This window comes from Delphinapterus leucas, chromosome 3 (genome assembly GCF_059928025.1).
Source record: "Delphinapterus leucas isolate spDelLeu-1000000601 "Yukka" chromosome 3, BTC_Dleu_Yukka2, whole genome shotgun sequence".
NCBI classification, from domain to species: Eukaryota; Metazoa; Chordata; class Mammalia; order Artiodactyla; family Monodontidae; genus Delphinapterus; species Delphinapterus leucas.
The window spans coordinates 60,720,940-60,735,640 of NC_143131.1; the positions used below are offsets into that span (position 1 = coordinate 60,720,940).

The window sequence follows — 14,701 nt, forward strand, 5'->3', positions numbered from 1 at the left end:
AAAAGCAAAACACCAGTGTAGAAGATACCCAGTATTTTGTAACCTCTTCTGGTCTAATTCTACATTAGATTAACCAAAACCGTAACTCATCTACATCTCCCACAAAATCTCATAAGCACTAATAAAGAATACATGCCAAGCTGATACGACACCAGGAATGGTTTTCCCCCCTCTTATGTAGTAAAAGGAGCTAAACCGAGGTAGAAACCACAGAGGTTTTGCCAGTAGTTGATCATGGCTTGAGAGACAACTGTGAGAAATAGCCTACCTATACTACCCATTCAGCTGTCTCATCTAACCTCAGGAGGAAAGGAAAACAACCCTGCTGGGATGCTCATGGCCATGACTGTTGCCCTCAGATAACACAGTGGCTATACTCTTCCAAGAAGCCAACTTTAATAAACAAAAACTTAAGCATTTTCAAATCAATTATCTCTGTATGTGTGGTATGCGTTTATCATTTTTGCCCTGTGTTGTATATTTAGCTTTGTATTGTACAATTATACACATTTATACAATGTACTTACAGGAGCACTGCTGTGATCCACAGAAAAATTACAAACTATCCAAGTTTCCGGGTCATTTTCAGTCAAGGCTGGTATCTTTCGAATGGCAGAAAGATATAATACATCCCGCTGAGAAGCAGGCCACACTCTCTGTGGAAGAAGTACAAATCTTTTGAAAATTTGAACTACTTTTTTTTTTTTTTTTGGCCGCACCACGTGGCATGCAGGATCTTAGTTCCCTGACCAGCAATTGAACCCGCACCCCCTGCAGCGGAAGCTCAGAGTCTTAAACCACTGGACCGCCAGGGAAGTCCCCAAAATTTGAACTACTTTTTATTCATATATAATATGGAACTAACAAAGAAACAAGTGTAAAACTAATAAATGCCTTTAAGGTAACATCTGTCAAATTTTAAATGGAAAGCACCCACCAAAGGATTGATTATGAACACTGAGTTAAAGGCTTTGAAGAACATACCAAAGGAATAATGTTCTGCTATTTCTTTTTTTTTTTTTTCTTTTTAAAATGTTTATTTATTTATTTGGCTGCTCCGGGTCTTAGCTGTGGCACGCAGGCATGTGGGATCTAGTTCCCCAACCAGGGATCCAACCCCAGCCTCCCTGCATTGTGAGTGAGGAGTCTTAACAACTGGACCACCAGGGAAGACCCTATTTTTCCTTCTTTTTAAATTTGGTAATATACATGTAACACAAAATGATATAAATAATTTTTTTTTTTTTTTGCTGTATGCGGGCCTCTCACTGTTGTGGCCTCTCCCGTTGCGGAGCACAGGCTCTGGACGCGCAGGCTCAGCAGCCATGGCTCACGGGCCCAGCCGCTCTGTGGCATGTGGGATCTTCCCGGACCGGGGCGCGAACCCGTGTCCCCTGCGTCGGCAGGCGGACTCTCAACCACTGTGCCACCAGGGAAGCCCGATATAAATAATTTTTAAGTGTACAATTCAGTGGCCTTAACTATATTCACAATGTTATGTAAATACCACCACTATCTAGTTCTAAATGTGTCACCACTCCCAACAGAAACTGTACCCATTAAGCAATCACTCTGCATTAGCCCCTCCCACAGCCATTAGTCCACTTTTTTTTTTTTTTATAGTTTTCATTTTTGGCTATGTTGGGTCTTCGTGGCTGTGTGTGGGCTTTCTCTAGTTGCGGTGAGCGGGGGCTACTCTTTGTAGCAGTGATCAGGCTTCTCATTGTTGTGGCTTCTCTTGTTGCAGAGCACGGGCTCTAGGCACACAGGCTTCAGTAGTTGTGGCATGCAGGCTCTAGAGCACAGGCTCAGTAGTTGTGGCCCATGAGCTTAGTTGCTCCGCAGCATGTGGGATCTTCCCAGACCAGGGCTCAAACCCGTGTCCCCTATATTGGCAGGCAAGGATTCTTAACCATTGTGCCACCAGGGAAGCCCCATTAGTCCACTTTTTTTTTTTTTTTTTTTTTAAAAAAAGAAGATGTCTGGGGTAGGAGTTTAGTAATTTATTTATTTTTGCTGTGTTGGGTCATTGTTTCTGTGCGAGGGCTTTCTCTAGTTGTGGCAAGCGGGGGCCACTCTTCATCGCGGTGCGCGGGCCTCTCACTATCACGGCCTCTCTTGTTGCGGAGCACAGGCTCCAGACGCGCAGGCTCAGTAGTTGTGGCTCACGGACCTAGCTGCTCCGCAGCACGTGGGATCCTCCCAGACCAGGGCTCGAACCCGTGTCCCCTGCATTAGCTGGCAGATTCTCAACCACTGTGCCACCAGGGAAGCCCCACTTTTAAGTATAGTATTAAACCTCTGTTTCAACTGTTCAGAGCAAAGATTTTAAAAGCAAGTATATTAGGGAAAGAGCATGCTCCTTTGATATCATAATCATATTTAAAGAATTCCAAACCAGTAATTTAATCTTCCAACTTCATCCTGTTGGAATGACATGGAACCTAGGTCTCTGAAAACTGGGACTATGTACTTTTAAATGAGAGAAAATATGCACAGGGTCTTTCCCGATTGCTGAATTTAATAAATCGCCAACAACTCAGTGTCAATACAACACAAAGCATTTGCAAAGTGAAACGGTTCATCTTTTAAAGATACAAAGTTTCATTAAGTTGATGAAAGCAGTGCTGGGCAAATGTATGTGAACCAGTAATAAATGAAAATGTGGCCATATTAGAACTAATGGATACAAATCCACAAGGATGATGATAAGACAGAAATTTAAAGAGTGAGAATGACAAATATCAAGAGATGAGAAGCCCTTTTTAAGACCATATTATAAAAGAAGCCAAATTTAAAGAGAAAGATGTTGAATAGTTATTGGATTTTGTTGAAAAAATTATGCCAGGACAAGTCATTTATTCAAATAATTACAACTGTAACTTAAATTTTGTTACATATAAAGTACATTATTTTAATAATTTTTAGTTTTATTTTTCCAGAAATAATCCTAATATAATCTATATATTCCTCCCCTCCATCTACTATTTACCAAGTGAAGTACTTTCAGCAGACCATTTTCCAGGATCAATTATCTTCACAGAATAAGAGTCTTCTGATTCTAAATCACTGGTCATTTACTTTCATTGCAAATTACAGGACAACTAATATTTTAAAGTCTACTAAATTTTAGACTTCACTTTTGACCCCCCTCAATCAGTAGGTTGAAACAGAATCTTCATTGTTATACATTTCTTGAGTAGCTGTTATGTAAAAGGAAGCCTAGGTCATAGTCGTTAAATATAAGATGCCTCAGATGACAAGACTGAGCTCAAGATATACACAGCAAACCTAAAATATTTTCAGATATTCAGCTCAGTTAAAAATTATTTTAAAAAAGAAAAATGAAGTACTTACTGAATTATCATGTTTCTTATATAACATACAATATTGTTTTTGGCAGATCTCTACAAATTTTTAATTTATTTTATTATTGTTTATTCAATATAATATTTGGCAATTTTCAGAAAGGAAACAGAGCAGAATAAGATAAATATTCTATAATTTAAATATCTACATTAACAAAGGAAGAAATGAAGTGAAAGGCAACCAATTTAAATGACAATGTTTCTTTGTGCTCTGGTGTATGACCATCCTCTCAATAGCTGATGCTCAGCAATTTTCCCTTGATGTCAGATAATCCACTTAGATCACCTTTACTTCTGAGTCTTAACACAGACTAATAACATACTTTGCATTTCCTTATTATTCTCACAGGAAACTGATTCACTTTCATATTTGGTAATTCATCTATCTCCTCTAGAGACTAGATGCTAGAAAAACATTTAAGTGGATTTTCGTACTTTCTTGTTCAGACTTAAAAGTTTGCAGAACTAACTGTACATCTTTGTCAAACACACTGTTTCTGGATATTTCTCAGGTTCTTATTTTCACCCATTTCTGCTTTAAATAAACTGAAATTACCTTTCAAATACATGAAATTCATGAATTATTAATAAAGTCTTTAAATCTTTTGTGGCACTTAATTTCCTCGCATATTTTACTTTAGAGAATTTATATGTTTCTGTTTGAACTACGCTGGAATCCTTTTGGGATGAAAAAATATTTACCTTGTGCGTTTGATAAATGATGATTGCATTATCAGCTAATGTTTCCACCACATGAAAGTTTTCTATAGTTGCTGCAATGAAGAAAAAATGTTAGTAGTCAAAAAAGATATATTACCTTTTCCCAGAATGTGATTATTGAGAAAGTCAATTACGAATGGACATTACAGTAAAATGAACAGGATCCTGCCCTACATAGGCTAAGTCCAAATGGAAAGCGGTTTAGTATTAGGGCTACAGGTGGTGGCTGTGAGACCTAATCACCAGGAAATCTCATTAGCTTCCATCGCAAGAAAGCAATTCTAATCACCATTTCATCACTAGGGCACAAATTATTCCCTAACACTATGACCCCTCCCCTCCCTATAATCCTTAATTTATTGAAGCTGAATAAGCTGTTCTATTTAGGTTTAGGTGACTATGTTTGTGAGAGTGTCAAACTGCCATTGATAAACATGTTGTTCAGAAGTACCCATATTTATGAAATTTGATGCCTGAGGGGATCAAATAACTCTAAACAAACCACAGCAGGATTCATCTACAATTTATGATGGAAACAAAACAGTCTAGGAAAAGAGAAGATGATAAAACAGAAACCTTTTATTTTAGTCCTGGCTTTTCCAATAATTAGTTCTGTGATCTATGACAAGTCACTTGAGCTATCTGAATTTTACTTTATTACCTACCTATCACACAGGATCATTGAGGTAGCAGATCAAATGCTATACCTTACTGAGAAGCATTCTGTACAGTGAAAAGCTCTATTTAAATGTAAGGTATTATCAGTTCCCTATACGATTCTCCAGATATTTTCTATATTGACTTTGTAAACCATAGATCAGATGTAGAAAGCCAGGTTAGATTTGGTATTAAATTCAAACTAATAATTTTATCAAAATATACTAATAATGGCAGCTTACTTTCCCAATCATTGCGAACATCAACATTCCAGAAGTAATTGCAGACCTCATGTCCTGTAACACCTTTAACTGCGTGGGTAGCTTTCAAAGGATCCAAAACAATCCCGTTTTCTTCTACTTCTCTTCTGTATACCTAGAGGATATATTTTAAAACATGTTAATACATATTGATAATTACCTTAAATGTAAATGGATTAAATGCTTCAACCAAAAGACACAGACTGGCTGAATGGATACGAAAAACAAGACCTGTATATATGCTGTCTACAAGAGACCTACTTCAGACCTAGGGACACGTACAGACTGAAAGTGAGGGGATGGGAAAAGATATTCCATGTAAATGGAAATCAAAAGAAAGCTGGAGTAGCAATTCTCATATCAGATAAAATAGACTTTAAAATAAAGACTATTACAAGAGACAAAGAAGGACACTACATAATGATCAAGGGATCAATCCAAGAAGATATAACAATTGTAAATATTTATGTACCCAACATAGGAGCACCTCAACACATAAGGCAAATGCTAACAGCCATAAAAGGGGAAATCGACAGTAACACAATCATAGTAGGGGACTTTAACACCCCACTTTCACCAATGGACAGATCATCCAAAATGAAAATAAATAAGGACACACAAGCTTTAAATGATACATTAAACAAGATGGACTTAATTGATATTTATAGGACATCCCAACCAAAAACAACAGAATACACATTCTTCTCAAATGCTCATGGAACACTCTCTAGGACAGGTCATATCTTGGGTCACAAATCAAGCCCCGGTAAATTTAAGAAAATTGAAATCGTATCAAGTACCTTTTCTGACCACAATGCTATGAGACTAGATACCAATTACAGGAAAAAATCTGTAAAAAATACAAACACATGGAGGCTACACAATACACTACTTAATAACCAAGAGATCACTGAAGAAATCAAAGAGGAAATCAAAAATACCTAGAAACAAATGACAATGAAAACATGACAACCCAAAACCTATGGGATGCAGCAAAAGCAGTTCTAAGAGGGAAGTTTATAGCAATACAATCCTACCTGAAGAAACAAGAAACATCTCAAATAAACAACCTAACCTTAAACATAAAGCAATTAGAGAAAGAAGAACAAAAAAAAAACCCCCAAAGTTAGCAGAAGGAAAGAAATCATAAAGATCAGCTCAGAAATAAAAGAAAAAGAAATGAAGGAAACAATAGCAAAGATCAATAAAACTAAAAGCTGGCTCTTTGAGAAGATAAACAAAATTGATAATCCATTAGCCAGACTCATCAAGAAAAAAAGGGAGAAGACTCAAATCAATAGAATTAGAAATGAAAAAGGAGAAGTAACAACTGACACTGCAGAAATACAAAGGATCGTGAGAGATTACTACAAGCAACTATATGCCAGTAAAATGGACAATCTGGAAGAAATGGACAAATTCTTTGAAAAGCACAACCTTCAGAGACTGAACCAGGAAGAAATAGAAAATATAAACAGACCAATCACAAGCACTGAAATTGAAACTGTGATTAAAAATCTTCCAACAAACAAAAGTCCAGGACCAGAAGGCTCACAGGCGAATTCTATCAAACATTTGGAGGAGAGCTAACACCTATCCTTCTCAAACTCTTCCAAAATACAGCACAGGGAGGGACACTCCCAAACTCATTCTACGAGGCCACCATCACCCTGATACCAAAACCAGACAAAGATGTCACAAAGAAAGAGAACTACAGGCCAATACGACTTATGAATACAGATGCAAAAATCCTCAACAAAATACAAGCAAACAGAATCCAACAGCACATTAAAAGGATCATACACCATGACGATCAAGTGGGGTTTATCCCAGGAATGCAAGGATTCTGCAATAAACACAAATCAATCAATGTGATACACCATATTAACAAATTGAAGGAGAAAAACCATATGATCATCTCAATAGATGCAGAAAAGGCTTTTGACAAAATTCAACACCCATTTATAATAAAAATCCTCCAGAAAGTAGGCATAGAGGGAACTTACCTCAACATAATAAAGGCCAGATATGATAAACACACAGCCAACATCATTCTCAATGGTGAAAAACCGAAACCACTTCCACTAAGATCAGGAACAAGACAAGGTTGCCCACTCTCACCACTATTATTCAACATAGTTTTGGAAGTTTTAGCCACAGCAATCAGAGAAGAAAAAGAAATAAAAGGAATCCAAATTGGAAAAGAAGAAGTAAAGCTGTCACTGTTTGCAGATGACATGATACTATCCATAGAGGAATCCTGAAGATGCTACCAGAAAACTACTTGAGCTAATCAATGAATTTGGTAGAGTAGCAGGATACAAAATTAATGCACAGAAATCTCTTGCATTCGTATCCACTAATGATGAAAAATCTGAAAGAGAAATTACGGAAACACTCCCATTTACCACTGCAACAAAAAGAATAAAATACCTAGGAATAAACCTACTGAAGGAGACAAAAGACCTGTATGCAGAAAACTATATGTCACTGATGGGAGAAATTAAAGATGATACAAATAGATGGAGAGATATACTATGTTCTTGGATGGGAAGAATCAACATTGTGAAAATGACTATACTACCCAAAGACTACAGATTCAATGCAATTCCTATCAAGCTACCAATGGCATTTTTCACAAAACTAGAACAAAAAATTTCACAATTTGCATGGAAACACAAAAGACCCCAAATAGCCAAAGCAATCTTGAGAAAGAAAAACGGAGCTGGAGGAGGCAGGCTCCCTGACTTCAGACTATACTACAAAGCTACAGTAATCAAGACAGTATGGTACTGGCACAAAAACAGAAATATAGATCAATGGAACAGGATAGAAAGCCCAGAGATAAACCCATGCACATATGGTCACCTTATTTTTGATAAAGGAGGCAAGAATATACAATGGAGAAAAGAGAGACAGACTCTTCAATAAGTGGTGCTGGGAAAACTGGACAGCTACATGTGGAAGAATGAAATTAGAACACTCCCTAACACCATACACAAAAATAAACTCAAAAACGATTAAAGACCTAAATGTAAGGCCAGACACTATCAAACTCTTAGAGGAAAACATAGGCAGAACACTCTCTGACATAAATCATAGCAAGATCCTTTTTGACCCACCTTCTAGAGACATGGAATAAAAACAAAAATAAACAAATGGGATCTTATGAAACTTAAAAGCTTTTGCACAGCAAAGGAAACCATAAAGAAGACGAAAAGACAACCCTCACAATGGGAGAAAATATTTGCAAATGAAGCAACTGACAAAGGATTAACCTCCAAAATTTACAAGCAGCTCATGCAACTCAACATCAAAAAAACAAACAACACAATCCAAAAATGGGCAGAACTAAATAGACATTTCTCCAAATAAGATATACAAATTGCCAACAAACACATGAAAGAATGCTCAACATCACTAGTCATTAGAGAAATTCAAATCAATACCACAATGAGGTATCACCTCACACCAGTCAGAATGGCCATCATCAAAAAAATCTACAAAGAATAAATTCTGGAGAGGTTGTGGAGGGAAGGGAACCCACTTACACTGTTGGTGGGAATGTAAATTGATACAGCCACTATGGAGAACAGTATGGAGGTTCCTTAAAAAACTACAAATAGAACTACCATATGACCCAGCAATCCCACTACTGGGTATATACCCCGAGAAAACCATAATTCAGAGTCATGTACCACAATGTTCACTGCAGCTCTATTTACAATAGCCAGGACATGGAAGCAACCTAATTGTTCACTGACGGATGAATGGATAAAGAAGATGTGGCACATATACATATAATGGAATATTACTCAGCCATAAAAAGAAACGAAATTGAGTTATTTATAGTGAGGTGGATGGACCTAGAGTCTGTCATACAGAGTGAAGTAAGTCAGAAAGAGAAAAACAAATACCATATGTTAACACATACATATGGAATCTAAAAAAAAAAAAGGTTATGAAGAACCTAGAGGCAGAACAGGAATAAAGACGCAGACATAGAGGATGGACTTGAGGACACGGGGAGGGGGAAGGGTAAGCTGCGACGAAGTGAGAGAGTGTCATGGACTTATAAATACTACCAAATGTAAAATAGATAGCTAGTGGGAAGCAGCCACATAGCACAGGGAGATCAGCTTGGTCCTCTGTGACCGCCTAGAGGGGTGGAATAGGGAGGGTGGGAGGGAGATGCAAGAGGGAGGAGATATGGGCATATATGTATATGTATAGCTGCTTCACTTTGTTATAAAGCAGAAACTAACACACCACTGTAAAGCAATTACACTTCAATAAAGATGTTAAAAAAACAATAAAAAAAACCCAAACATGTTAAAAAAAAAAAATCCAACCCCAAAACTACAAACTTGAAGTCATGTTTTATCATTTAGCAGCTTTTTAGAATTTTATGTATGAAAATATACTTATGGAACATAAATATTCTGCCGAAAAGTTTAAAATTTCAAATTATTACCACATAAAAATATTTAAAACTACAAATCCGGGCCTCCCCGGTGGCACAGTGGTTGGGAGTCCGCCTGCCGATGCAGGGGACACGGGTTCGTGCCCCAGTCCGGGAGGATCCCACATGCCGCGGAGCGGCTGGGCCCGTGAGCCATGGCCGCTGGGCCTGCGCGTCCGGAGCCTGTGCTCTGCTGCGGGAGAGGCCACAGCAGTGAGAGGCCAGCGTACTGCAAAAAAAAAAAAAACACAAAAAAACCCCTACAAATCCAAGGTAAACACCAACTATGAAACATAATGCATATATGATGAATGACTAAATTACTGTGAGTCGTTGAAGGAGTAAATATATCAATTTAAATTAGGCATTATTTACTGAACATTCTCAAAGACCATTCAACATGGCTAAGAAGGCCAAATAAAGCTAGTTGGAACATAATCTCCTTAGGGACAATGACTTAAGGCAGCTCTGATCAATGTTGTATCCCCACCATCTAGAACAGTATCTGAAACACAGTAGGCACTCAATAATTTGTTGAACCAATGATGGAAAGCTAAAATTGCTTAAAGATCAATCATATCTTGCTTTTAAATACTGAGGCTGCAAACCTAAAGGTCTATCTTGCTTTAAATATTGAGACTGTATACATAAACTGCTGAACAAAATTAATTACTTCAAAATTATAGAGGGTTTGCTACTTTAGACAGCTCTGTAGTAAGTTCTTTTGAAAAATGAATAAACCAGCTCTCAATTTATGGAGTGCCTATGGTGCCAAACATTGTGAGGCATTTCACATTATTTTTCTTTTACAATCTCTCTCTCCAAAGTACCTTTCCTTACATACTTATTCATGCTATTGGGACTGATATTTTCCCAGTCATGGAAACTGGGAACTCTAGACTTTTGATTCCTTCCCTCACATTTCATGTAGCTATTAAGCTCATTACTAATCTTCTATAAGACATCCATAGTAGATGGATGTAGAAAAGTAGACTTTTCTACTATTGGATACTTTTTTTTTTAATTTTTATTTTATTTATTTTATTTTTGGCTGCGTTGGGTCTTTGTTGCTGTGTGCGGGCTTTCTCTAGCTGCAGCGAACGGGGCTACTCTTTGTTGCAGTGTGTGGACTTCTCATTGTGGCTTCTCTTGTTGTGGAGTGTGGGCTCAGCAGTTGTGGTGCATGGGCTTAGTTGCTCTGGGGCATGTGGGATCTTCCTGGACCAGAGCTCGAACATGTGTCTCCTGCACTGGCAGGCGGATTCTTAAACACTGTGCCACCAAGGAAGCCCTGGATACTTTTTTTAGGTAAGCTTTAATGACCTCATACCTGACTCTCTGAAGTGGTTTTCTTGGTCTTTAGTTTCATCCCTATCAGCCTAGTCCTCCAAAAATGTTACTTTGTGTACAATGGCTAGCCTACTGCTACAGACAACAGAAAATTCTGTTTAGTAGGTTATTTTATACTCCCCATAATCCAGCCCCAATTTCTCTCTCTCTAAAGTTGTAGGAGAAGTTTTTCTCTACCACTCATTCCACGTGGAAGACCATCATCTAGACTATCACTCCTGGTTTCTCTTCACCCTTTCACTTCCTCCTCCTTGGGGGTAAATGGGGACATCTGAATGGTGAGCACAGAAGGAAGACTAGGCAGGCCTGGCTCAACCCCTCCTCCTGTGGACAGGATGTATGCTGGTCTGCTTTTGGGGCTTGCTCTTGTGGGGGAAGGCCTGGGACTATCCAGCTATGTCAGAAATATTATGTTTAGGGGACTTCCCTGGTGGTCCAGTGGTTAAGAATCCACCTTTCAATGCAGGGGACATAGGTTCGATCCCTGGTGGGGAACTAAGATCCCACATGCCGTGCACTGTAACTACTGAGCCCCCAAGCTTCAACCAGAGAGCCCATGTGCCACAACTACAGAGCCCACGTGCTCTGGAGCCCGTGTGCCACAACTAGAGAGAAGCCCACGCACTGCAATGAAAGATCCTGCGTGCTGCAACAAAGATCCCATATGCCGCAACTAAGACCCGACACAGACAAAAATAAATAAATAAAATAGTTTTTAGAAGTACTATGTTTAATTCTGGGGTAACATATTAGCAAGACCTCATGGCAGCTGGTCTTCATGCTCTCCAATCAGCTTATTAGAATTATAACTAACATTTTGGTATCTCATTTGCCTATCTCCTCTATCTTATTTCTTAATTTCTTCCATATTCAGGAGGAGAGGAAATCCCAACATCTAATATTGTATCTCATTTGCTAGAATAATTCTGGTCAAAAGTCTATACAAAACTGAATACAAAATTTGCTTTGAAGTTTTAGCTCATGTTATATTTCTTTTCTAAAATGCCCTCACCTCACCTTTGTCATAACCTTCTTTCCATTTCTAGACATAGTTCAAATGCTCCTCAGTGTAAAACAATCTGTCTCAAATCAGAGATCTCTTTCTTTTCCAATTTTTCTCCACTATTCACCTGTACTTTTCACTCACTGTTATCCAACGGAGCTATTTTTTTTTTTTTTTTTGCGGTTCGCGGCCTCTCACTGTTGTGGCCTCTCCCGTTGCGGAGCACAGGCTCAGACACGCAGGCTCAGCGGCCATGGCTCACAGGCCCAGCTGCTCCGCGGCATGTGGGATCTTCCCGGACCGGGGCACGAACCCGTGTCCCCTGCATCGGCAGGCGGACTCATCTTCCCAGACCGGGGCACAAACCCGTGTCCCCTGCATCGGCAGGCAGACTCTCAACCACTACGCCACCAGGGAAGCCCTAAGTAATCTTTTAAATGTCAATGTCCTCTTTCTCCAACCAAAGTTTCAGCTTGCAGGGAGTCTTATTAAACATCTCTTTATTGTTAGCATAGCACCTTGGGCATGAAGTAATCCAAAGTTCAATGCTGCTGCTGCTGCTTTTCAACCCAGCTCTCAATCTCTTGTTCCTTGCGCTTACTGTCTTCTGTGTTTAGGGATGTGAGCAAGATTAGCTAACCAATGTCCAAATATCAAAAAAAGATGCAGTGAGAGAAAGACCAAGAAGTGAGGTACAGACCAAAGAGGGAAAAAAGTGACACCTGGGCACAACATTTAGTATATTAAAAGAGACAAATATCCGAAGAGAGAGACATCAGCTAATTATGACCTGTTCATACTGAAACCCCCAAACTATTTTCTCCATGGCCTAGGTAAAACAGAATGATCTGTGCACAGATTTATATTATGATCATAAAGAAATTATGTAAAAGCTAAACCAGGGAAGCAAAAGGACATTTTATTTCTCAATATTTAGTGCTTCTTTGATCACATGTAATAATTTATTTAATAGAAAATTTTAAATGCTATCTTACTTATATCAATAGTAATAATATAGTATGATTGCAACAGGGCTGCAATTAGCAACCTACAACAATACACTGGGAATTACCTTCATTTCTCCTTCTTCTACAACCAACTGCCAATTGGCATCTCCACCTACATCCTGTAATGAGTAAGTCATATGGTTCTGCACCATCTCTTCAACCTTAAAAAGAAAAATACAGCCATAAGAATCCTCCTCCAATTAACAGCTATGTCATAATCTCTAAAACAGAATGGTATTCAGTTTACTTCAGTTCAGAAATGATGTTCTTAGAAAGCTAAGCAACCAAATGCACAAAGGTTAGTAAGTAGGTTTTATATAGTGTTGAAGAGTTTTAGTCCACATTCCAGATATCATATCCAGGTTAATGACAGGAAGGAGAAATGCGGGGAAGGAAGGTGCTTCACTCTAATAACATATTGGCCTAATGCGCATCAAGTGACCAAAAAAATAATTATTCCTTCATCATAAAATGCATCCTTACAGAGATAATGTCTTAAAGCATAAAATCATGGAACATTAAGGGTAAAAGGGGCACAAAGAGATGACCTAGTCCAATGTTCCTATATTTAAGACTATATAGAGATATTAGAAAGCTCGTTATTTGTCAAGACTTCTCTACAAAAAGGTAAGAAGATTTTTGTTATTTCACTGATAAGCTCCTCTTTTATCATGAATATAAGCCAACTTAAAAAATAACCAATCCCTCTACATATTTGATTCCAATTTCATTGGTCTAAACTCTTTTAGGGACAATGCTAATAATCATACACACAAAGATTTGCAAATTATCACCTTTTATTAATAGTTCATTCTTTCTAAATTTCTAACTAAATTTCTTACTAAATTTCTTTTACTAAATTTAAATTGCAACCTCTGTTTTTAACTATCAAATTACCCCTACCCATCTTTTATAAGCAAATAAGGTCAAACAGTTCACACTCCCACAATCCTCAATCAGATTTATTGGTAAGATTTCATTTAAGTGTTCTTTGGAAACCTTCCTATTATGAAACATATTTTTAAACAGAACTGAAGTGACAGAAAGATCATCTCTGAAGGAACTGGCACCTTTACCATCTACACATAGACACTTAGTTTCTAAGTTCTATTTTCTAAACTTTTACTCATAATTTTGTTTTACCTAGTAATATTATTAAGAGAAGGCAGAAAAGAGTTGAAAAATATGCATATTATATACTTCAATTTTAAGATTTATTCCTAAGTTTAATTACTTATTTTACATAAAGTCTATTGCATTTGTCAGGGAAACATAAGAACCAGGTTTACATGTGTTTTAAAATAAATACATGAATGCTTTGGGGGCAGAGATCTGAAAATTATTCACCCTGGGGATATAATTTTTCTACACAAAAGGATGTTATCAATATGTTATTGTGATGTGTAAACCAAGTTTTCTGGATTTCAGAATGCAATTTTGGTTTCTGAAAGTAGTTATGGCTTTAAGTATCTCTTTAATTGGCAATGATCACCAGAGAAGTTTTTGATAAAATGATTATGAGGAAATTCTACAATCTAGTTTCGTACTAAATAAACATTACATAATATATTATTTCTTTATTCATAACCTTTAATGTGAATGGTGCTGGGTTAGAGACTTGAAAAAAATTTTAAAACATGACTACTAGTACCTCTATAATTTTATAAAGCCTTAATTAGAAAACATAACTTCAGAGGCTGACTGGAAAAAACCTTTGTGCATCTAAAATTTTGAAATCTGCTTTGAGAGGGTAAGGATGACTAATGTAGGACTCCAAGTTACAAATAATACATACAAAACGTATTTTATTACCAAAAGACGAAGAACAAAGGAAGCCCCAGTTAGTATGCATAAATAAAGCCTCAACAGTAGCG

At 37.6% G+C, this 14,701-nt stretch overlaps 1 protein-coding gene across 6 annotated transcripts in view; it reads right to left on the reverse strand.

Annotated features, from left to right (window-relative positions):
* The window catches only part of CERT1 (ceramide transporter 1), a 126,302-nt gene that overhangs the window by 5,838 nt on the left and 105,763 nt on the right, over positions 1-14,701 (reverse strand). For all 6 annotated transcript variants that reach the window (XR_016392707.1, XM_089909031.1, XM_030759710.2 and 3 more), the window contains 4 exons: positions 12,893-12,988; positions 4,988-5,120; positions 4,071-4,141; positions 528-656 (listed from right to left, as the gene is read on the reverse strand). Coding sequence is in view for 5 of the 6 variants with exons in the window: in XM_089909031.1 (XP_089765157.1) it covers positions 528-656; positions 4,071-4,141; positions 4,988-5,120; positions 12,893-12,988 (429 nt within the window). In the remaining variant the exon portion in view is untranslated. The remainder of the gene's footprint in view (positions 1-527; positions 657-4,070; positions 4,142-4,987; positions 5,121-12,892; positions 12,989-14,701) is intronic.